General features: G+C 44.5%; 2 protein-coding genes across 9 annotated transcripts in view; both read left to right on the top strand.

Annotated features, from left to right (window-relative positions):
• Nucleotides 1-4,763: 4,763 nt before the first annotated feature.
• CDK2AP2 (cyclin dependent kinase 2 associated protein 2) lies at nucleotides 4,764-11,222 on the top strand. Of its 4 annotated transcripts, none has more exons than XM_077321067.1 (4): nucleotides 4,764-5,284; nucleotides 9,362-9,462; nucleotides 9,547-9,679; nucleotides 10,633-11,222. In XM_077321067.1, exons 1-4 carry the CDS (start codon nucleotides 5,182-5,184, stop codon nucleotides 10,698-10,700), a joined length of 405 nt encoding a protein of 134 aa, XP_077177182.1. In that variant the 5' UTR covers nucleotides 4,764-5,181; the 3' UTR covers nucleotides 10,701-11,222. The 4 variants fall into 4 exon arrangements, with proteins under 4 accessions (XP_077177182.1, XP_077177184.1, XP_077177183.1 ...); XM_077321069.1 differs by having other exon boundaries at nucleotides 4,766-5,280; XM_077321068.1 differs by lacking the exon at nucleotides 4,764-5,284 and adding an exon at nucleotides 5,327-5,456.
• Nucleotides 11,223-14,739: 3,517 nt separating this feature from the next.
• PITPNM1 (phosphatidylinositol transfer protein membrane associated 1) overlaps nucleotides 14,740-22,735 on the top strand; it is a 32,285-nt gene continuing 24,289 nt past the window's right edge. The window contains exons 1-5 of one of the 5 annotated variants that reach the window (XM_077321065.1): nucleotides 14,740-15,533; nucleotides 19,613-19,705; nucleotides 19,917-20,131; nucleotides 20,267-20,388; nucleotides 20,829-21,050. In XM_077321065.1, the coding sequence (XP_077177180.1) occupies nucleotides 19,628-19,705; nucleotides 19,917-20,131; nucleotides 20,267-20,388; nucleotides 20,829-21,050 (637 nt within the window). In that variant the 5' untranslated portion in view covers nucleotides 14,740-15,533; nucleotides 19,613-19,627. Of the gene's footprint in view, nucleotides 15,549-15,771; nucleotides 15,982-19,612; nucleotides 19,706-19,916; nucleotides 20,132-20,266; nucleotides 20,389-20,828; nucleotides 21,051-22,735 lie in introns of those variants that run through there. The other 4 variants (XM_077321064.1, XM_077321062.1, XM_077321063.1 and 1 more) reach the window with 4 other exon arrangements.

Genomic DNA, 22,735 nt, shown 5'->3' with positions numbered 1-22,735 from the left:
ATAAAATATAATGAATTTCAGTGTGTTACCAGAATGTACAAAGAATGAAGCAAAGGCAGGAAAGCTTCAAAATAACAAACATACTATTTTATCTTTTCAAACTAATAAGAGTACTTTTATTATAGGAACATTCTAGACTGAATGTTGGAACTTTTGGACTAGACTTGGTTCTGAATTCCTCCAGAAAAATAAAGCTACAGAGCAACTGAAAGTATGCAGTTATTAGTTACTTTTGTGGATGAAGTACAGATCCAGACTCACAGCACTTTGTGGTTTGAAAGAGAATGGAGGATTATTTACTGGGAAGGATTATTTACAAAATATGTCATATTCAGCTGCTTCAGCCTCCCTACTGAAGGGGAGTACTAAAGCTTAGAGAGTAGTTACAAAAGAAATACATTACAAGCCTCTTGTGGCTAGGCTGCAGAAAGGCTACATGCCACATATCAGTATATGCGGAGAGAACTAAGCCTAATGGCTGTTTGCTTGCTTCTGCCATTAGGCTGAGTTCTCTCCGCATTTACTGATGTATGGCATGTAGTCTGTGAAGAATAGCGAAGAAATAGGATTCTAATACAGTCTGACTAACTAGGATGGATGGAGATGCAGGAATCCATGTCCTGCTCTCATGAGGCATGATGCCAAGAGTACTGGCAAACTGTAGAGAGGGGTCAAAACTGAATAGAAAGATTCTCTGAGAGTAGCATTCTACACATCAAAGGGATAGCAGCAGAGCAGAGAGTGAAAGGATGTTCTGTACCTGTTCCTCTCGATCTCTATTGTATTGCCCTTCTGGAGTCTGAAGCTAAAATACAGCATATTTCCAACAGGGTCAAGGTAGTGAGCTACCTTCCTAGTTAAATGAAGATGAAAGAAAGCATTCTTTTGGCATGTGTATTAGCTTGTCTCTCCAGTCAGGCAGACACTTGAGACCTCTACCACATCATTGGGAATTGGGTAGTGAAATAACAAGCTGTGTGTTGTCAACATTCTGATGATAACCTACAAGCTACTTCAGAACTACAAGTACAGTAAATCTCACAGTATTGTTGGTAGAGCAAGTAAACCACCTTAATATGAATAGGTTTATAAGCCGCACGTGTTTTAGCTGCGCTTCACATCATGTTTGATAGTCAAAGAAAGAAACTTCAAGGGGAAATTATGTGAGATTGCTGAACCTCAGTTCATTCAAAAGTTCAGAACAATTGATGGTCCAAGACTGAATAGGGACACAGGATTCTTGCCTCACTACATTCTTACCTCTGCCCCAAAGCATTTCCCCTATGCTGTAATCAAGCTGATTACAATATGCATTGTATCTTTGTATCCTTTACAACATCCCTTCCACTTTCTGACTGGGATAAAAAGATTTGGATTGCTATTCCTACCTGCTGGTCTCTAAGGTGCTACTGAATTTGAATCCAAGTGTTCTGCAACAGATTGACATGGTCTAAAACCACTCGAATTGATAAAATAGTTACAACTATTTGTTAACATGTTTTATGTGCAATTGTATATTTCCCCTAGAGGTGGCACCAATCTAACATTCCTTGTTTATTTTTTACAGGATATGAAGGAATTCAATCCAGGCAGCAATAGTCCTTGGTTGTGCTAACCATCTGGAAACTGGACAGATCTATATTCTTTGTAGCTCTGTCTCAAGAATGTTTAATACAGCCATATGTCCCCTCATCCCTCTCCTATAATTTAAATAAATTCTGAACAAGCACAATACTTCAAAATACTAATGAGGCAGATGCCCATAATCTATTTCCCTTTGACAGAGGATTAATGCATTGAAATGGACAAATGAAGCCTTTCATGGCATGGGCATAGAAGAAATGTTTTTGTACCCCATGTTTCACTATCCAAACGAGTCTCAAAGCGGTTTACAATTGTCTTCCCTTCCTCTCTTCAGAACAGCCACCCTGTGAGGTAGATTGGGCCGAGAAAACTGAGAGCTGTAACTGCTGTCTGCGCGTGGAGGAGTAGGGAATCAAACCCTGTTCTCCGGATTAGAGGCTACCACTCTTACACCATGCTGATCTGGTAAATAACATCAAATTAGCACAGTGGCAGGGCATTTTTTCTTCAAGCTATTGGCAAGCAAGTTAAGAAGAAACATATGGCCCAAATCTTCAATATATTGCAACCTGCCTTGAGTATTGCCAGATTCCCCTTTAAGCCAACTCAAGTCAGAAGGCTTATGGATCTTTTTTTCTAAATTCAGTTCACAGCCAATGCTGCATCACAGCCAGATAGCATAGCTCAGTAGGCACCAAAATGGCAGGATGGGGTTGGGCAGAAAGGTTAGAGAGAAAACTGGTTAGCAGAGTGCTGATGGCATTAAACTCCTCACTTCCTTTCCCAGCAACTTCAACGACATTGAGGGCCATTCCGCACGAGTTTAATGTAGCAGAAGGCTTTCAAATTGTAAACGCTACTAATTTGCAGTTCCGTAAGACGTTGCACACAATCTACAACACTCCTGCAACAGTTCCGCGAAAAGCGATTCGTTGTAGCGTTTCTAGGGAAATCGGGAAAAGTGGATTCACCCTTCGAAATACGCTACACTCTAGTGAACAATCTGCAACACTAGCGAAAAAGACCTGTGCGTTCTCATTGTTGCAGTTCCAACAAAGTCCCTCCCCCTGACTCTCTCCTCCGAAACGAACCAGTGAGGCTTCATTCACCCAGAGAGGCTTCTCCGGCTACAGTCCCTCCACAAAAGTGCTTTAAAGCTCCCCTAAGTCCCCAAGCACAACACAGCCCTATTGGCAAGTTCCCTTTATTTTCGGCCGAAAATTGCGCCGTGCGGGGGGGGGGATTTTTTTTTCACTCGGGGGAGTGTGGTAACGATGACTCGCCAGCTAGATGGGTCTCTCTGTTAGGAAGAATCAAGGCATATTCGTTGCAACGTGTGCTTAAAGGGAAAGGGGCTTTTGGGGAGCATGATAACAACTGCCCATTGGCTGTTCGTTTGATTGACGGCCAGGGGCGGGACCAAGCACAGAAAAAATCACTTTCTTTCTAGCGATTCCTGCAAGACCGGAAACCTGTGGAAAACGAATGAAACGCTACTGAATTCCATTACAAATGCAAGTATGCATAACGCTGAGATTCCACTTTTTAAAATAGCGTTTCCGCTTTGTGGAACCAATTGGCAACATTGGTCCTTGTGCGGAAACACCCTAAATATTAGTAACAGTAGCCACAGAATGAGCAATATATGGAAGACTGAGAAGTGATTATGGAAAACAATTGTCAATTAAATGGACTCTGGGAACAGGAAGGCCTGGAGGATCATTGTACATCTTGATGTCATGATGGGTCAGACATGACTTCACAACTAACAACAACAATTCTTTGGAATTTGTTACACAGACTCCATGCAAAAGAAGTCCTGGAAATATTAACCAGATTCCACAGTCATATCACCTATTCCTCCTAATCAATTATTATTTATCATCATATGGTGTGTGCAGTGTAGCCTGGAGATCCTAGGATTGTCTGGCAGCCAGGCAAGAGACTTTCAGAGGCGGTTTTCCATTTACCCTCATGTCATGATCCCTAGTGTTCCTTGGAGATCCCAGGTTGCTAATCTCCAGACTGGCAACAGTGGTCAGCAATGATATGAGACTATGGAGTCTGCCCTATGAAACTGCCATTTTCTTCAAGGGACATGGTCTCTATAGTCAAGAGATCAGTTGTAGTTCTGTGAGTACACCCCACCTGGAGATTAGCAATTCTACTGAGTTGAGTCGCGAGGGAGCTGCCACCACCCAAAAAGTCTTGTCTCTGGCAACTATCCACAAGTTTATAGGTCGGGCCATAGAGAGGTTTTACAAAACAATTTTCAATCTTGTGGCATAGGTGGACTGCCAAAATGTCATGTCAACCTACTTTGCAGTTCCAGAGTGCATGTGGTTGAATTACTGCTATTTCTTTCTCATTCTGGTCTAAATACTGTAAATTCTCCTTATGCCCAGTCAAGACCAATCTCATCAGATCCTGGAAGCTAAGCAGAGTCAACACTGGCTATTATTTGGATGGGAGCCTTCCAAGGAACATTAGGGTTATAATATGAAGACAGGCCAACCACCTTTGAATATCTCTTGCTTGGCTGTAACACAACCCTAGGATCTCCTGGCTACCACACACATGATAAATGGAAAACAAAAAATAACTACCCCCCTTATTAGAACCCCCATCCTACAAAGCTTTTATTCATGTATGATCCCTAACACAATCTTTTTGGTTGTCAAGGGGGACTCATTTCTCCCTTTTCAACAGCAGAAAAGCAAACAATGTTTTTACATCAAGGTGCCTAACTTAATAGCATATGGAGGTAGAAGTACAGTTTTCCTGCTGTATTGTCACACCTCATGGAAAAATATGTATTCGTTTGGAATACAACCCTTAATAACTTTGCTTATTGACCTATTTTACCCCATGAGTGCAAAATGCAGAAACTGAAGTCTGGGCCACTTGTGAAAATCTAAACTATTAGTGCATATCGCGCAGCAGCTTGCAACGCAGGATCCCCTCCAGAACTGAATACACCGAGTGCTTTAAGCTTCGAACCATTTCAGGCAAGATGGGGCCAGCTGCGCAACAGGCTATCCCAAACGCGTTTTGCAAAACCGGACTTGCTTTACAGCAACGATTATAACTAGGCCGCAACTGGGCCTGCCGTCGCTATGGACACAGCCGAGAAGGGAGTTGTACTACGCGGTGAGGTCATAGGGTGAGGGGACACGTAGGCTCGGGACGGAGGCGTCATCGGCTGCGGCCGCTCTCGGGGACTCGCTCCGAGTGAGCGCGAGGAGAGGCAAGAGCGAAGGGGCTGGGGGTGCGCGTGCGTCTCCCTCTTCGGGTCAGTCCCCCTGCAACAGTAGGCGCGAGGCGGAGGAGGAAGGGAGGGCAGACGCTCGAGGGATTGAGCTGCGAAGAGCGCGCGCGGAAGAGTCTTTACTTGCCGGGACCAGGGGGGAGACAGACGCAGCCAATTAGGAGGTGGGACTGGGGGTCTCCCACCAATCGGGACGAGCGCAGGAAAAGAAGCCCGCCAACCAAGGGAGAACTTGTGCGAGCCTCCCCGCCAATCGCAGCAGCGGCAGCAGCGGCCGGAGCGGCGCGCCAATCGCCGGCTAGCCAGCACCAGAGAGCGCGGAGTCGGGGATGTCCTACAAGCCCATCGCGCCTGCCCCCACCAGCTCCGGAGCCGCCGGCACCAGCAGCAGCAGCAGCAGCGCCAGCCCCGCCCCCGGAGCCCCGCCGGTCGGTAAGCGCCGCTGCCAGCCGCCCGGCCTGGCCCGAATCGTCTGGCGAGGGCTGGGGGCGGCGGGCAAGGCCAACGCTTGAGTCGTGCCCCATTCCCTCCCCTGCCCGCCTGCCTGCCTCGCAGGGCTTTTGGGCCTTGCACAGTTGCTTCACAATGCAGAAGCCCGGAAGAGGCAGGTTTTCCCATGGCCAAAAAGGAAGGGGGAGGGGGTCTGGGCAGGACAGCCTCAGTGCGCGCAGGGCAACTCGAAATGCCTGTGTTCTGGTTGGATCATCTTGTAGATAGTGAATGTTTGGAACGCCGAGTAGTGCAAATGTGGCGTGCTCTGTCGTCTCCTTTCTATTATACAGAGACACCGCAGCTCTGAAAAGCCGCCGGAGCCCCGCTAGACAATTGGAAGTGGAAGGGTAGACTTAGAGGAAGGGGGTAGGGTCTGCATTGAACTTTCCTCAAAAAGGAAAGGTAAGCAGGACTAGAAGGCTAAAGAGCTTTTATTGTAGATGGGCGTTCAGATGTGTCCTAGGAAGATGCATACAAAACGCATAGTAGTACGGGTTACTCTGAAGGAATTGTATTAGTGCTAGATAAATGAGAAACTTCACAAAATTGTTTAAAAGGGGCAAGACAGCAAAGTAATAGTACAACCCTAAGCATGTCTACTCAGAAATAAATTTCACATTTCAGTGAGACATATAATTCTTAGGCTTGCAACTTTGGACTCCCCACTTGCACCCTTACACGGAGGTTTCTGTAGGATTGAATGCAAAAAATATGGATATACTCCAGAAGTTCTCATTGCCAACGTGTATACCTGAAGGAGTTTGAATATTGGGAGCTGAATTCTTTGTCAGAATCACTGGCTGTTCTGGAAGGTCCTGACTTTTGTTCAGAGCCTGAACAAATTAGGAATAGAGGGGAATTTTCCTACATCATTTATTTTGTTTTTAACTTTGTTCTTTATACCTTCTCCTTTAAGTATGCATCCACATCAATCTTGGTATGGTGCTCCTACCATTATTAGCATATTTCTCCACTACAGATGAGTCGTATGTGTTGGCTGGGGTAATTATGTCTGAAGACAGGGGACACCATTCTAAGCTTTAACTTTTTTGGTTCTTTTGATGGGTAGGAGTCATTGTTGATGTTTCCTATGGAATTGTAGCAATTTATGTGGATGAATGATCTAACTCAGTTCAGGATACTTTCATATGTTCATATGTTTCCAACTCTTACAAAATATTACTAGCTTATATGCTTATGCAAACCTGTCAATCTGAACTTTTAAGTCTGACTTTCTTTCAGTTTATGAAAGGTTCTCTTTCTTGGTCACCTGGAGATTGTTCTTACTTGCCACAGGGGTCTGAGTGCATGCAGTCCAAGACAAGCAGCTATTTTTTTCATTGCATCTCAAATGAGACTTCACCCTTGGGGTGAATCCATTAGTTGCTGACAGTGAACAGTTCTCTTTTGTATATAGTCAAATGCAGACCACTCAGCAGTTTATGGGTTTCACTGTTACTAAATGAAGAGAGTGTATATTGTTTGTGAACTAGTTTTGGAAGGCTGTGTGAATATTTTCTTGTAACCTTGTGCTAAGGTAACTTCTGCAGTTTGTGTAAGGCTGCTTTACTTTGACAGCAGTAATAACATCTGTTATGCAAACAAAAATGAACAGCCAAATGGAGATGAAAACGTAGCTGGGACTTCATAGTACTAAATAGGGTTTAGCCAATAATCTTTAACTGGCCCAATCTCTGGTTCAGTAAAGTAATCCTCTTAATAAATTAACTGCTGGTTCTCTCTTTCTGAACCTATCAAATCAAGATAATTGACTTATTTTCACTCTCCCCTCCTTTGCCCTGGAAATTAATACTTGAGTTGCACTCTTATAACTTTAAAAATAACTTGCATTCTATTTCTGAAGAACCTGAAAAAGGGAATTTTCTTAATTAAGAACTTAGTGTACAAAAGGTCTTTATTTTTAGAAATTTGCTGACAGTTGAATAACTCCCAAACCTCATTTGCATGCACACAAACATTTACACTCTATTAAAATGCTAGAATCATGGCTGGCTGCTATAAAGTGACTGTAGCTTGAATAGATAGGCTAAGTTAGCGATCCCCAACCTGTGGGCCGCGGACCACATGTGGTCCTTGGACTAATTGGAGGTGGGCCCTTCTCCCCCCCCTCCCCCGGCCCTTTACTTCATCCCCCCCAGCCCTTTACAACACACTTCATTGTTGTGGCGTGTCTGTATCTTATTTTGAAGGGATGTTTAAACATTGCCATAGCGATCAGAGAGCGCTAGGGCAGTGATTGAGAGTAGAGGAGTAAACTGCCCCCCCCACCGGGCCTCAGTAAAAGGCGTTGAGTGGTCCCCGGCGTTGAGTGGTCCCCGGTGATAAAAAGGTTGGGGACCACTGGGCTAAGTGATACATGAAGGTGACATGGCTGATGTTGAGGTTAAGGTCAATAGGAAACAAAAAGTAGCACTAAGTGTCTTTTTGCCTTCCTCCCCCACTTTTATTCCAAGAGATCTTGTATGTTGACTTACAGGAAGTTAAGTCAAAACCACAGGCTTCTGAAAGAGCTGGGGGAAGTGATGTGTGCTCATATGAAGAGTACATTTTCATTGTTCATTAATGTTCTCATCAACGCCTCTTTGAAGACAGTAATCTTAAACAGGGTTTTGTGAAACCTTGGGGTTTCCTGAATGGGTGGGGGTTAATTAATTTTTTTTGTATTTTTAAATTTGATGAACATTTATTGGGTAATATGACCATATATGGTCATGTTGACCTGTTCCCTCCCCGGTCCCAAAATGGCCAATGATTGGCCTGGAGGAGATGGGAAGGTGAGGGGCCCTGGGTGGGCATGTACAAAACTGTGCTTCCCTACCATATTCTGCATGATTGAACCACTTCTGAGATTTCTCAAAGGCTGAAGAATGTTTCAGGGGTTTCTCAATGGTAAAAAAGTTGAGAAAGGCTGGACTAAAATGAAAGGCGAGTTGGATAGTTAATGTAAGGTTTGGACTGGATAGGCTTTTACTTCAGACTTAATAAAGAGAATGCAGTTGTGAATTCAGAGATGTACATGGCCCAAGGCTGTGATGCATTATGTGATGAGAGAATAAACTATGTTTGGATCTTAACAACAAATGTGGAATAAATAGCTGCAAAAATTTTTGTGTGTAAAGGAGTTAAGCGGTTAATTTCTTTTTAACACAGACATAATTTCTACTAAAATGTTCCCCTCTTGTGTTGATCATCAAGTAGGCTATATACATAGAATTATATGGCATAATTGAGTCTACATTTCCTTGTTATTGTCACCAAGGTGGGAAGTGAGCTCCTGTTGCCGAAATCATAGTTCCGATGTGATCCATGGTAGCAGTGATATTCAATGAATTATACTTTCCTCAGTTGTGTGTGTGAAAACATGGTCTCCTTTGTATATCAGTCTGACAGCTTTAATCTTCCTATATCCATATAAAATTTACTGTTTGGTCATTATTGATCAGGCTTGCAATAAAATCTCTGAAAGTTCAGCACCCTGTACTCATAAGACAATGAAGAATCAAAGTCTAATTAAATAATAAATGGAGCACCAGAAACCAATCCCTTACTTTTCCAGTTAAGACTCTGTCACAGGCATATCAGATTGGGTGATGTAAATGTACCTCACCCAGTCTCCTTTTCCCTATTGTAGTCTTGGCAAAGAAATTGCAGTGGGGGCGTGAGAGACCTCTTCATGCTCAGTTGTGTGGTTTATGCCAACCAGATTGCACAAGTACTTGCCTGAGGGGGGGGGGAGCCTGGGATAATCCTTTGGGAGGCAGAAGTGGCAAATGTTTGCCAAGGAGAGTTTGGAAGGTGTTCAAAGATTTAATACACCCAGTATTTCCTTGCAGTTCCCTAACTTAATTTCCATTGCCAGTGACCTTGATTACTTCAGTAAGGGAAATGTATCTAGTACCGCCCCATGAAAGAGGCTTATGAGCACTGTGAGTCTAGTGTGTCAGTGAACTCTTCTTTCTTTCTTGGCTAAAATACTATTTCTTCTGTTACTTTCAGCCACAAGTGTCCCATCTCCTTCTGGATCTGTTCCTGGAGCTTCTGCCCCCTTTCGACCTCTCTTCAACGATTTTGGGCCCCCATCAATGGGCTACGTGCAGGTGAGTTCCTGCTTTGATCCAGCTATTGAGAATAATAACAAAAGAAAACAGTCCTTGACAACTGCTGTGGCCCTGACCTTACAGGCTATGAAGCCACCAGGTGCCCAAGGTTCCCAGAGCACATACACAGACCTGCTTTCTGTCATTGAGGAGATGGGAAAGGAAATCCGACCTACTTATGCAGGCAGCAAGAGTGCCATGGAGCGACTGAAGCGAGGTAGGAAACTTCTGCTCATGACCTGTGGGCACGTACAATAAACCAGTTTGCCTTATAAGGGATTTTGCTGCAGGCAAGGGGCAGTGGTGCTCTGTATTCTTGATGCAACAGTGAAAGGGCTTCTAGTGTCCTGGCCCTGCTAGTTGACCTTCTAATGGCACCTGGGCTTGGGCCACTATGTGACACAGTGTTGAATTAGATGGGCCATCGGCTTAATCCAGCCTGGCTTCTCTTATGTGCTTACTTAGTGACGTCTCAGATCCAGTTTCCAGCAGGTGAGTTATTGGCATTTTCATTGCATCCCCAAAGGCATTAGAAATGACAATTTTTATGCCAGGTACTTCAACTTAAAAATTTCAGTAAAATGTTGATAAGTTGTGATGGTTATCAGTGTTGTGATTCATAGCCATTTATTCGATAGTTATCCATTTTTTTCTCTGACATCTTCTTTCCCTAATAGAATTTAAATTAACTTATATCATTGCACAGCATACAATAGGCAAATGTGCCTCCCTAGAACTTCCCATCATAACTGGCCAGTATTGCAAATGTTAGTGGAGCTATCTGCAGCACAGCTGAAACCGGTAGAACCTGCTGGGTTAGAACTGGCATACCCCAAGGGTATAACTCTTGATTGCACTGAAAATTGCTCTACTTCTGGCTAGCTAGCTGTTCTTCAGGTTTTTTTCTTCTGGCTTGCTCTTCAGCAAGCACTTCTCTACCTGCATGTCCTGATTTACCACTTGCATCTCCATCTTGCCCTGTAAAAAAAAAATCATTTTAACAACAAATGTCTTTTATTACAGTGTAGGATACACAGTGTAGCATATCATGGGTGTTCCTCCATCAGCATGGGTGGCAAGATTACATTTGTACATTTTGACAAGACAGACTGTTTGAATGGTTCTATGGAATTGACCACTGTGACTTAGCTTTGTGCCCTTCCTTCACAGGGATTATCCATGCCCGTGCGCTGGTAAGAGAGTGTCTGGCAGAGACAGAGCGCAATGCCCGTACGTAACAGTTGCTTCCTTCTGGCACCTCCCAGTGGACTTTCTGGCCAGTCATCACCACTTTGAAATCTGGAGATCTGCCCCCTACCCTTTCTGTCAATCAGTGTTGTACATACTGGAACTACCATTGCCTTCAAAGACCTTTATATCAATTGGCACCTAAGAATCTGAACCGTCTCCTGCTGCATCACAATACTTCCCAGCAATTGGCATTGTGGGAACTGATGCAGAAACATTTTTGTTGCACACACCTGATCATCCAATGAGAATAATGGCTGGTAGCAAGTCCGTCTTTATAAATTCTGTGGGGGTTATAAATAAAAGGAAAGCTTTGGAATTTAGATTCTTTTTTCCTCTGTGTTTTTTTTAAATCCCATGTGATGGAAACCAAGACATTGGGGGTCTGTGTTGCAAGATGTGCTTCCATAGGAAAGCAGTATGTGGCCCTCTGCACTGCTTGCAGGGGAAGCTTCAGCGAGGAGTCATTGAGCCAATACTGGAAAACTTGTAATAAAACATTTCTACTCTTATGTGTGCTGTCTGAATTATTACTGTTAGGAATTGGCAATATATTGCTGCTAAAAAGATGAATCCCATCTTCAAAGAAGAAGTTGGATTTTTACCCTAAACATTTTTCTTTTTTGGGATGGGTTTTTAGGGCTTCTTCCCATGGGTTACAAAGGATAGTTATTTTGAAATTTCATAGAGGCCTGTTTATGTTAGTTTGGAACTCAGCTCCTTTTAATTTCAGTGAGCATGATCTCAGAAAAGAAATGAGACTAGCATTAGTGTATTGGTGCAAAATTGCCTTTTTGTTCATCTCCTGCTTCGGTGGGTTACTACTTTCTGCCCAAGAACTTATGGCCTCAACAAACAGACAATCCCATGTTTATTGTATTCCATAGTCTCCCTTTCTCACTAAGATTCATGGCAGAATCAGCATTTGCCAGCTTGTTTTGTAAATCCTTCCCTGATCTTTCTGTGTTGTTTTGTTCAGTCTGTTCTGAGGCCACCAATAAACTTGGCAAATATGATAGAAATGCCTCTAGGGAAAACAAAGAATCCGCAAGTGAGTGTGTGAAATTGTGTCTTGTGTGCTTGTTTTTCCCTATATAGGTCTTGTCCGTGTGGTAAGGGGGTAAACATGATCATAGTATAATAAGTAAGTCAGCCCTAAAGGATGCTAATAGTTTAATACTCACATGATCTTGTGAGATGGAAATAATGATTTATTTAGATTAGATTTTATTTATTTAGATGTTTATACTGCCCTTCCATACGGCTCTGGGCAGTTTACATAGAATATCATGAGGTAATTGCATAGAAATATTCTTTGTCCCCAAAGCATTTATTTTTGTTTGTTAGATAAGGGACTATGGGTGAAAATGGGGGGGAATTATCTCTTTTGATCATGGAACAAGTGGGACAGGGTTTGTGGTAAGGAGGGGGGATGAGATGATATTGAATTGGAAAGCTGGTGGACCTAGTCCAGTGGTTCTTCCTAAGATGTACCTGGTGATATGCTCAAGAGTAGTCCAATGGTAATAGTTCTCAGCCCATGGTAATGTGTGAATAAGCTGAAAGCCAATAAGGGCTGGGAGGTGCTCAATGCACTCTGGCCTCTAAAAGGCTGCTTTTTGTACCCTGCTTTTTACTACCCAAAAGAGTCTCAAAGCGGCTTACAACTGCCTACCATTCCTCTCCCCACGACAGACACTCTGAGGTAGGTGGGGCTGAGAGAACTCAGAACTGTGACTGACCTAAGGTCACCCAGCTGGCTATATGTGGAAGAGTGGGGAATCAGCCTTCCATCCTTCCCAGGTCGGTAAAATGAGTACCCAGCTTGCTGGGGGGTAAACGGTAATGACGGGAAGGCACTGGCAAACCACCCCGTACTGAGTCTGCCATGAAAACGCTAGAGGGCGTCAGCCCAAGGTGGTGCTTGCACAGGGGATACCTTTACCTTTAGGGAGAATCAAATCAAGTTCTGGTTACAGGACACAGCTATTAACCTCTAGATCAAGCTGGCTATTAGGAAGTTAACTGACACTGTAGTGTTTGTAGGTATTGGAAAATAGAGCTATGATTGGATGTTTGGGCAAAACAGCATAGTAGCTCAAGTAAATGTAAGGCAATTGAATAGGAAATATTCTGCTATTGTTTGATGGAGCAGATATTAAGTAAACCTTGAACCTCATCCTTCCAAAAGCATGCTGAACATTTGTATATGGGTGGGGGGGTAAGTAAAGCCAACATGGGATATATGGTTCACTAAAATCAGGGTCCAGTAGTATTTTTAAGACCAACAAAGATTTATTCAAGGTGTGAGCTTTCGAGTGCAAGCACACTTCCTCAGACTATGAACTCCCACCATGACAGTGGGAATATAAAGCAAAAATTAATTCTGTTAAATTAGTAAACTGTGTCACAGATCCAAAAACAGCCATACGATATGTTTGTTAAACATAAATGAAAGTTTTCAAAACTATGCAGACCTTTATTTAATTAGCATACAGGTTACTGAAAAGGACAATGTTGTAAGTGTATCTTGGATACATTTGGTGATACATGCATGTAACAGAGGAATATATTTCACTTATCTCCCGGGAATAGATTTGAGAGGATGTATTCCTATCTGATGAAGAGATCTGAAAACAGGAGGGGAAATGCAAATAAGTGTTATGTGTTTGTATGCTTAGCTATGTGCATACTGGAGATTAAACCCCATTGAACTCCCTGGGACTTCTTTCTGATTAAAGACTGCGGTGAGTAAGCTGTGTGCCACTGTGAGTTGCATTGTCAAAACACTCTGTGTGCAGCAATCTTATTCAGAGAAACAAAATGTGGGTCTTACATGAAGAATCCTTTGTTAAATCTGAACTAAACTCATGCACAGAAATATTAAGCTAAAATTAGTAACGAACAACTGTTTCACTAGATCTAGGTAGAGAACAAGGTGACCTGCTAAACCTTCATAGCATAATGTGCAAAACAGGGAAGTATGACAGAGTGAAAAATCCAAAATTGTGCTGCACTAAATGGGTGACTTCTTTAGAAGCGGAGTATGCTTATTTTTGTTTTGTTTTAAAAATAGTCCTTTCCTAATTCCTCCTTGCAAGAGCCTCTTGTGGCGCAGAGTGGTAAGGCAGCTGTCTGAAAGCTTTGCCCATGAGGCTGGGAGTTCAATCCCAGCAGCCGGCTCAAGGTTGACTCAGCCTTCCATCCTTCCGAGGTCGGTAAAATGAGTACCCAGCTTGCTGGGGGGTAAACGGTAATGACTGGGGAAGGCACTGGCAAACCACCCCGTATTGAGTCTGCCATGAAAACGCTGGAGGGCGTCACCCCAAGGGTCAGACATGACTCGGTGCTTGCACAGGGGATACCTTTACCTTTAATTCCTCCTGATAATGGCTGTTGTCCACAATAGTGATTGTGGAGCTGTGCAGGTAATGCTGGGAGAGACATGGGCATTTGGCGGGAGCAGGTTATTATATGGCCTGCTCCTGCAGCACTAATGAACATCTTGGCCAGCAGTTTTGATGGTGGATGAATTTTGACAGGGTACTTTCTCCTGCACTGTGGCAGGCTTTGTGGAACTTGTTTTGCCAATATTCTACATTGAAATGTAACTCATTTAACAAATCTCTTCCATTGCACACCTCGCAATAATTCAAACAGGTTTTCTTTTTAACATAGCCTATTCCCGTGTGAAATGTTTGCTTTAAGAGTTATAAAGAGTATGTAGAGGAGACAAGCTACTTGGCAATCAGTTTGTTTTCAACTATTTGGATGTGATGGAATGCTGACGTTTTTGCAACTGGTGCTTTGTTTCCCGCGCCCCTTTTGTTTCAGAGTTGAACACCCAAATATTTTGCACACAATTTTGTTCTCCAGGGTTCCTTGGCTGGGACGCATAAGCAGCTGGTCTTGATTCATTCTCAGTTATTGATGTCACCAGCATCTGACGTCACTAGTGTTTCCCTGGTTATGGGCTGTGATGTCACAGAGGAAAGCAGGAGAGAAGGCGCAGAGGCGTCGGATTCAGTTCCTATGGAAACTGGACTGCTAAAACAGCCTAGTAGGAGGCCTCCGTTTCCAGCGGTCCTGAATCGAAGCCGAGAGGGAACCCTGGGGGCAGAGGACGCGGCTCCGCGAACCCTTCCCTCGCGTCGCACGACGCGTCGCACCCAGCAGCACCTTGAACTGCCCTCTTGGCCTCTTTGCTTTCGGGGTGGGGACACCCGCCACCTCCATTAAAGATAAGGCATTTGACCTCCGTCCTCGCCCGCCCCCCCCCCCCCCGCGGCAGGGCTGCCTCTGCAAGGTGCCCACTGCTCAGGCAAGCCGCAAGGAACTTCAGTCACCCTGCAAGCAAGCCCCGCTCCACACACGTCCCTGCCTCTCCGCCGTGCCCCCACCTCGGCACTCCTTCACACAAACCGCGTTTCCTTCCCGTGGCCGATCCCCTCCCAGTCACGCTCTCTCCTCCCGCCCCCCCCCCCCGCCGCCCCCCTGCACCGTGCAAGGACGGCGAGACTGCGGCTGAGCGGGCTCCTCCGCTGCGGTGACGCTGGAGGCAAGGGCTCGGCGCTCTCCGTCTGCCCCTGTGCGAAGAAGCCCCCCCCCCTCCCGCCCTCAGCCAGACCATGTTCCCGCCGCAGGAGCCAAGCGCTGGCATCGCCCAGGCCGTCCGGGACAGCGGGAGGGCGGGAGCGGGGAGGACTTAGGCAGGCCGGCGGTCCCCGCTCCGTCGCCCGGTTCTCCCCGTCGCAGCAGCAGCAGCAGCAGCAGCAGCAACATACCACCGCTTGCATCACTGGCATCCCCACCGCGAGCCACAGGTCTGGGCCCGGGAGGTGTGCGCGCACAACAGTGGGGCTGGCGGAATCGCGGGAAGCATGCACGGCCGGAGGGGAGGGGGCACGGAGAGGGAGTGGAAGCGAGGCTGGGAGGGGCATAGGAGCCTGGGAGGCAGAGTCGAGGGTGGTGATGAGGGGCCACAGTATGGGGGCGGGGGCTTGACAAGGGGGCTGACCGGCTCGGGCGGGGGGGGGTTGAAACCATGTGGCCCAGCCGGTCTCCCTTCCTCCCTCGCCTATGTTCATTCGTTGGCCATCTGGCTTCCTCTCTCCTCCTTCCCCCCTCATTTTCTAAAGCCCATTCTGGTTGGGAAGGGGACTCTGTGCCTTGGGGTTCTGCTCCCACATTTCCCTGTACCTAGCGTTGCACTGGTATCTCGGAGGGCCTCTTCCCAGAGAAGACATGAAGAGATGACAGCCCAAATGACATGTAGGCTCCTTATGTTTTTCTCGTGCTAGTCAGAAGGCTATTGCTTTTCTGTCCCCATGATAGTGTATGTGTGTGGATGGTTGGGGGGTTTGTTAATGAGGCCTGTAGAGGCTTGGGTTTTGCTGGTTCAGGAGACGATTGGAGTTCTTTGGACATGAAACCTGCTTATGGTTGAAGAGATGTGTTTCAGACTAGTATGTTACCAATTCTTCCTGGGACAGGGCTCCTATGCATTTAAAGGCTGCTCAGCAGATACAGTTTCAATAGAGGAAGCTTTTCAGATCAGGGAGTAGTGATAAGGGAAACCAGGTTTGCTAAAATTATCTGCCCTATGTCTTAAGGTGCAGGATCTCTACCAGCAAAAAAGGTGGCAATACTTTCATCCAGCGTAATGGCATTGGAGCTGAGAGCTGGGCTGAATGTAATGTGCACAGTGAATTTAATTTATCTCTTGGGACAAGTGTGCTTTGCAGATTGCCATTTTGCTTTATTTATCCTTCAAAAAACCAAAACATTGAGTGGGAGCTATCAAGCAGTGAACAAAATACTTCATTTCACCTAAAGCCCCCCCATTGTACTAAGATATGATGACCTTAGAAGTATATCCCACTCAGTTTCATCCTAGTTAAGTGTGCTTACAGTTTCATTTGTGCCCTATAGTCTGCTGTATGTTTACCTGGAAATAAGTTTAGCTGTGTCCTTGGTGATGACAAACTAAGCATGTGTAGGATTGAAGCATTGAACGTGCTGCATCCAGTTCACTACCATTCTCTTTGCTACTGCCCTCTTAGAGTTGACTATTATTGTTTTGGATGAGTGAGAGCATTTCCCCTGCATGAGTATGTGAGTGTGTTCATAGGAGTTTGGACAGCTGAAGCTGGAGGAAGGAGGTCTAGTAGAGATGGCATTATGGGGTTATACAGTGCACAGCTGAGAGAGACGTGGGAATGTTTGGGCATTAAATTATTGCTGCTGGACATGGCTTTATAAGGGAGTGAAAGTCTGGAAGAGACTCCTCAGTACAGTCATAGGAGCAACTGAACTTCATTTGTGTTAAACATGGGATAATTTATGAAAGATATATATTGTATAAGATTGTAAAATCTTGTGAGTAGGATAGTTAATATAGTCAGGATTACCCCCCCCTTGTTTCTTTGTATGTGTGCTACAGCTGGGTGAGAATTTTGTGTGAAGTGAGCATGGAATGGTCTGTTCTTTGGTAGCTCTGTAGAAGGGTACAGTTTTTGAGTTCAGGATATAGCTGACTGACATATTTGAGCTTGGGGAGACGTTTCCTCACAAATATGATTGGTTGTGGCCTTAAAGTGTGTAGATGGAGCTTTACCTTCCCATATAGTGAGTGTCTCAGCTTGGTTGTTTCAGTTTATAACTGTGTTGGAATACATCCATTCTGTTTCTTACGAACAGATACATACCTTTCCTTTCAGCCCCCCCCCCCAATTTAGGCATATTTCACCTTGCCACAGCCAGTCTTGCAAGCCAGAGTAAAGAGGGGGGGGGGGCTTTTTAAAGGCAGCTTTTGACAGTCTATAAATGTTTTAACATTGTTGTAAACAGCCCCGAGTGTTTTGAGCATCTCAGGTATGTAAGTAGTTAATAAACAGGAGTCTTTTGGCACCTTAAAGGTGAGCATTTATTCTTCCAGAAGCCTTTATGAAGTTTATTATTATACATAATGAGGTTATAAAGAACAGAAGTTGTAAACAGACAGGTCAAAGTGCCATGAAATGTAGGATAAGATGGAATTATGTAAAATCCAAGAGTAATCAAGAAAAGTACAGAGACCATTCTCAACAGCAGTAAAGGTAATAAATGCAGTCTTCATAGAATTGCTCAGCTTGTTAACATTGGCAAAACTAGAAAAACAGTTATCACTTATCACTAATTACTACCACTGTGAATAGTCCCTGTATTTTTCTTGATTAAGCTTGAATTTTACATAATTCCATTTTACTCTTTACTGGCTTTGATTTGATTTGATCTTGCTATTTACAGCTTTTGTTCTCTATTATGGATAGGCTCTTGTCTACTAGAATAAAAATGTGTTAGCTTTTAAGTGACAGACAACTGATGCTTTTTTTTTTTTGCTGTAACAAATATGGCTACATCAGGCCTTTGGCATTCTAATGATATATGCATGCTCTGTTTTTTTTTAATTGAACAACATATCAGGTAAACTTGGGCTTGTGGGTCACCATACCAGAAAGGCTGAGAACCACAGCTCTAAGGAAATGTGGTATGTTTGGAGAGAATCCAGACCTGAGCAGCAGCCAGTGAAAATTTTGCTGGTCTAGCTTAGAAATGGATGGAAACATGAGGCAAAATGGAGGTGAGAGAACCTTGTCCAGGTAGGAAGTAGGTTAGAATATTAGAAGCCTGAAAGTAGTACTGTACATCGGAGTGTCAAAATGGTGTCTGTTCTCTCATGTTCCCCAGCCCATTTCCTTTCAGTATGCTGAAACTCCCCAGCCACATATTAGCCTACAGTTGCTATGGAAACTTACTCAGTGGGTTGTATTTTGAAATAAGGTCAGATGGGGATTTCTTCCAAGCTTCTTCTCTTCTGAGGAAGTGAACACACAGAAATCTCTTTTGCCCAAGAACTGAAATCAGATAAGCATGAAGTAGTTAATTCAAACACAGCCATTTTCTGACTTAGAAAAGAAACAAAACACTTTTGTCTGGCTGACACAAGAAATCAATTGGTAGGTGAAAGCCCATTTTTTTAAATAGAGAGAGAGAGCTGCATTAGTCTGCTACAATCAAAATAACACAATGTCTTAGTTTCAAATGAGTAGCCGTGTTGGTCTGAAGTAGCACAATAAAACCAGTAACACCTTTAAGACCAACAAAGATTTAATCAAGGTGTGAGCTTTCTAGTGCAAGCACCCTTCGTCAGACTATGATCTTGTTACATGACAGGGCCTTGATTAAATCTTTGTTGGTCTTAAAGGTGCTACTGGACTCTGATTTTACAATGTCTTAAAGGTAAAGGTATCCCCTGTGCAAGCACTGAGTCATGTCTGACCCTTGGGGTGACGCCCTCTAGCGTTTTCATGGCAGACTCAATATGGGGTGGTTTGCCAGTGCCTTCCCCAGTCATGACCGTTTACCCCCCAGCAAGCTGGGTACTCATTTTACCCACCTTGGAAGGATGGAAGGCTGAGTCAACCTTGAGCCGGCTGCTGGGATTGAACTCCCAGCCTCATGGGCAAAGCTTTCAGACGGCTGCCTTACCACTCTGCGCCATACCTTAAAGACTTCTGCCATAGGCTTTCATGAGTCAGGGACTCCTGCATCAGATGTACAAAGTGTTATATTTAAGTGACAGGGAGATTTTTTTAATAGTATGTGGGTCAGAATGCCACCTCTGCTGGAAGTCCCTGTGTGAAGGGTGATACAGTGTGCATTATGATCCAGATGGCAGCTATTTTGGGGTAGGTTAACCATCTCTTCTTTGTTGCGCTACATTGTCTCCATATAGCCCTGAATATCATTCTGCCCCCCGCCACAGACCTAGGGATGCCTAGGGGGACCTGGCAACCCTACAGAGACCCCAGACCCTGACTTGACTGCACCCACTTATCCCCTGCTTTGTATCAACTCCTAGGGCCTGACTGCCAAAATGCTGATCAAGGAGTATCATATTCTGCTGCCTATGAGCCTGGCAGAGTACCAGGTGGCCCAGCTCTACATGATCCAGGTAATATCAGCCTTGAAAAAGAGTGAACAAATTTTGTTAAGGGGCAATATGATGATATCTTTGGCAGATATGGTTGCGATGAGATGGGCCCTTGGATCGTATGTGTGGTGGAGACTAAGCAGGGTTGAGAGGTATAAGAATGTGAGCAGGGTCAAAGGTTGAGATGTATTGTGGGGCATGGCTGAGTAGCACTGCCTCTTTGGTTCCCCAGAAAAAGAGCAGAGAAGAGTCAAGTGGAGAGGGCAGTGGAGTTGAGATCCTGGCTAACCGACCCTACGACGATGGCCCTGGCGGCAGTGGCCAATACACACACAAGATCTACCACGTAGGCTCTCACATCCCTAGCTGGTTCCGTGCCCTCCTGCCCAAAGCAGCTCTACAGGTAGAGGAAGAATCCTGGAATGCCTATCCATACACACGCACCAGGTATTTTCAATGTGGGATGGGAAATAATAGAAAACCTTGGGAGAGGAAAGCCATGAGTAACCGTAGTAGAGTTTAGGGTTGTAAGCTGGGGGGGGGGGGAGCAGGGCTGTCAGCTTCGCTACTTCTACCCTACAGATACACCTGCCCTTTTGTGGAGAAATTTTCGATTGAGATTGAGACCTATTACCGACAGGATGTTGGGAAGCAGAATAACGTTTTCAACTTGAGTGCTGTAGAGCGCAGGCAAAGGATTCTGGGTGAGAATTCAGAAATTAATTGGCATTTATTCTTTGTGCTATACAGAAGATTGTAGAATATATGCTGGACTTTTAAACACTGTAGACTAGGACAAGCTAATGTGGAATATTGGATACTTTTGGATTCTGATCTTGGGTGGAAATCTAATCTCCATTGAATCATGGTATCTGTTATACCTTCCCTATTGGACTGTACCATTCTGGAATGGAGGAGGAAAATTTGGGCTTCTGGCCAAGTGAGTATATTTGGGGGGGGGGGGGGACGGAACACACAAAAGAATGTCTCTGAGGTTCTACATAGACTTCCTGGCATGGGATGGAAAGGTAGCTTGACTATTTGAGTGAAGAGGGCCGTCTAAAATTTTGCTGGTGATGTATTTCCTGTTCAACATGCTAGCAAGAGACTTATTTCTTGTTCAACCTTCCCTCATCACCCACAGATACCATTGACATTGTGCGGGACCTCATCTCACCCAGTGAATACAAGGTAGAAGAGGATCCTAGGCTTTATCGCTCCATCAAGACAGGACGTGGGCCTCTAGGAGATGACTGGTTGGAGAACATAGGCGATGGGCCTCTCATGTGTGCTTACAAGCTTTGTAAGGTGGAATTTCGCTACTGGGGCATGCAGTCCAAGATTGAACAGTTCATCCATGATGTAGGTGAGCATGCAGGGCTGCTCTCCATACTTCTATCTCTCCTTCTCCACAATGCAAATGGTTTGGGCTTTGGAGAATAGTTAACTAAAATTGTACCAGTTTCAGGGAATGGAATTGTGCATCATATCTCCATTCATATTGACAGACGAGCAGTACCTATTTTCTCACTGTGGCAATATTCATCCTAACCTACATCGGGGCTACTTCAGTGTGAAATCATGTTTAATTAACTTCTCAAAGATCTAGCAGCAATTCCCACTGTCCTTTGAAGACTGTATATTGTTCCTTTAATGTGAGCTGTTCTATGATTTCTGCTTGAAAATTAATTAATTAGATAGCTGTCTTTTGGAAGTGCAGCATCTTCTATACTCTTGGGTGCATCACAAATAATACCCTTGAAATGTTTCAACCTGTCAAATGATGGAAGCACCTTCTCTCCCCACCTATTTAAAATGCTACTCTAATCTGGCTCTGCTAAACATTTACTGCTGTTCTCCATATCTGGTAGAAGAAGAGTTGGTTCTTATATGCTGCTTTTCTTCTACCGAAAGGAGTCTCAAAGTGGCTTACAATTGCCTTCCCTTTCCTGTGCGGTAGGTGCGACTGAGAGAGCCCTGATATTACTGCTTGGTCAGAATGGCTTTATCAGTGTTGTGGTGAGCCCAAGGTCACCCAGCTGGCTGCATGTGGAGGAGGAGCACAGAATCAAACCCAGCTCACCAGATTAGAAATCTGCACTCCTAACCACTATACCAAGCTGGCCCTAACCATTACACCAAGGAGGCAGGTTTTGATTAATTGGTTGTTTGGCACGTGGCCTGCACATTGTTGTCTGTGGTTTGTGAGCCAGAAATATTAGCGTTAGCAACTGTGAAGGGAAACTTTGAGGAACAGGTACAGGATGAGACAGGCAATGAGAGCATCGAGTCCATTTTGATAACAGAGCTCAGAATGCAAAGGTCTAAGGGAAGATGACAGAGCTGTGGCAACCAAAATAATGGGTAAATACCAAGGTTAGTTCCCATTTCTAAATAGAGCTAGGTGAGAGGAAATCTGCAAAAAGTAAAAGCTTCACTCACTTACATGCCTCAGTTCTCCAATAGTGAAGTTGTAAAGAGTAAATTAAGTGGGAGTATAATTAGTCTTTTGTAAAGAGTGTGAACCACAGATGTGCGAAGTAGTTCCTAACCGAATTAGCGTCTAATTCTGCACCCGTAAGTCTCAGCCAAGAAATGAAGCAAAGCTTTGCTACCCTTTTACTTAGCCTGTGTCCCTGTGTGCTCTTGCTCGAGTTCCTACTGCTGAGGATTATGACAAAGGCCAGATCCCTTACAGGCTGTGTACAGTTTTTTTCTCCACTTGGATTTGATCACAGGGCCTCAGATTTCTAAAACAGACTTCCAGTTGGATTCATTAACTGTGAGACAATTTGTGGAATCTAAATATAAAAGCAGATGTGCCAGAAATGTCATCATTTGCAGTCAACATTTCATATGGTAGGAGTTAGAATTAGGGGAGCAGCTTGCCAGAAGCAGCATGCTCCATTTATTTACTGTTTTTGATGGTGAAATGGTTGATGGTTGATGGGATGAAAGGGGCAACATGCTGTTCTCTGCTAAGGGCTAATTTCAACCTGTCAGTGCGGAGACAAGATTCCTGATTGCTTTATTTCTACTCACCTTATGAGA

The sequence above is a fragment of the Paroedura picta genome, chromosome 2, assembly GCF_049243985.1.
Source record: "Paroedura picta isolate Pp20150507F chromosome 2, Ppicta_v3.0, whole genome shotgun sequence".
Classification (NCBI taxonomy): Eukaryota; Metazoa; Chordata; class Lepidosauria; order Squamata; family Gekkonidae; genus Paroedura; species Paroedura picta.
The sequence above is the reverse complement of the archived record's forward strand: the minus strand, read 5'-3'. Positions and strand labels throughout refer to the sequence as shown.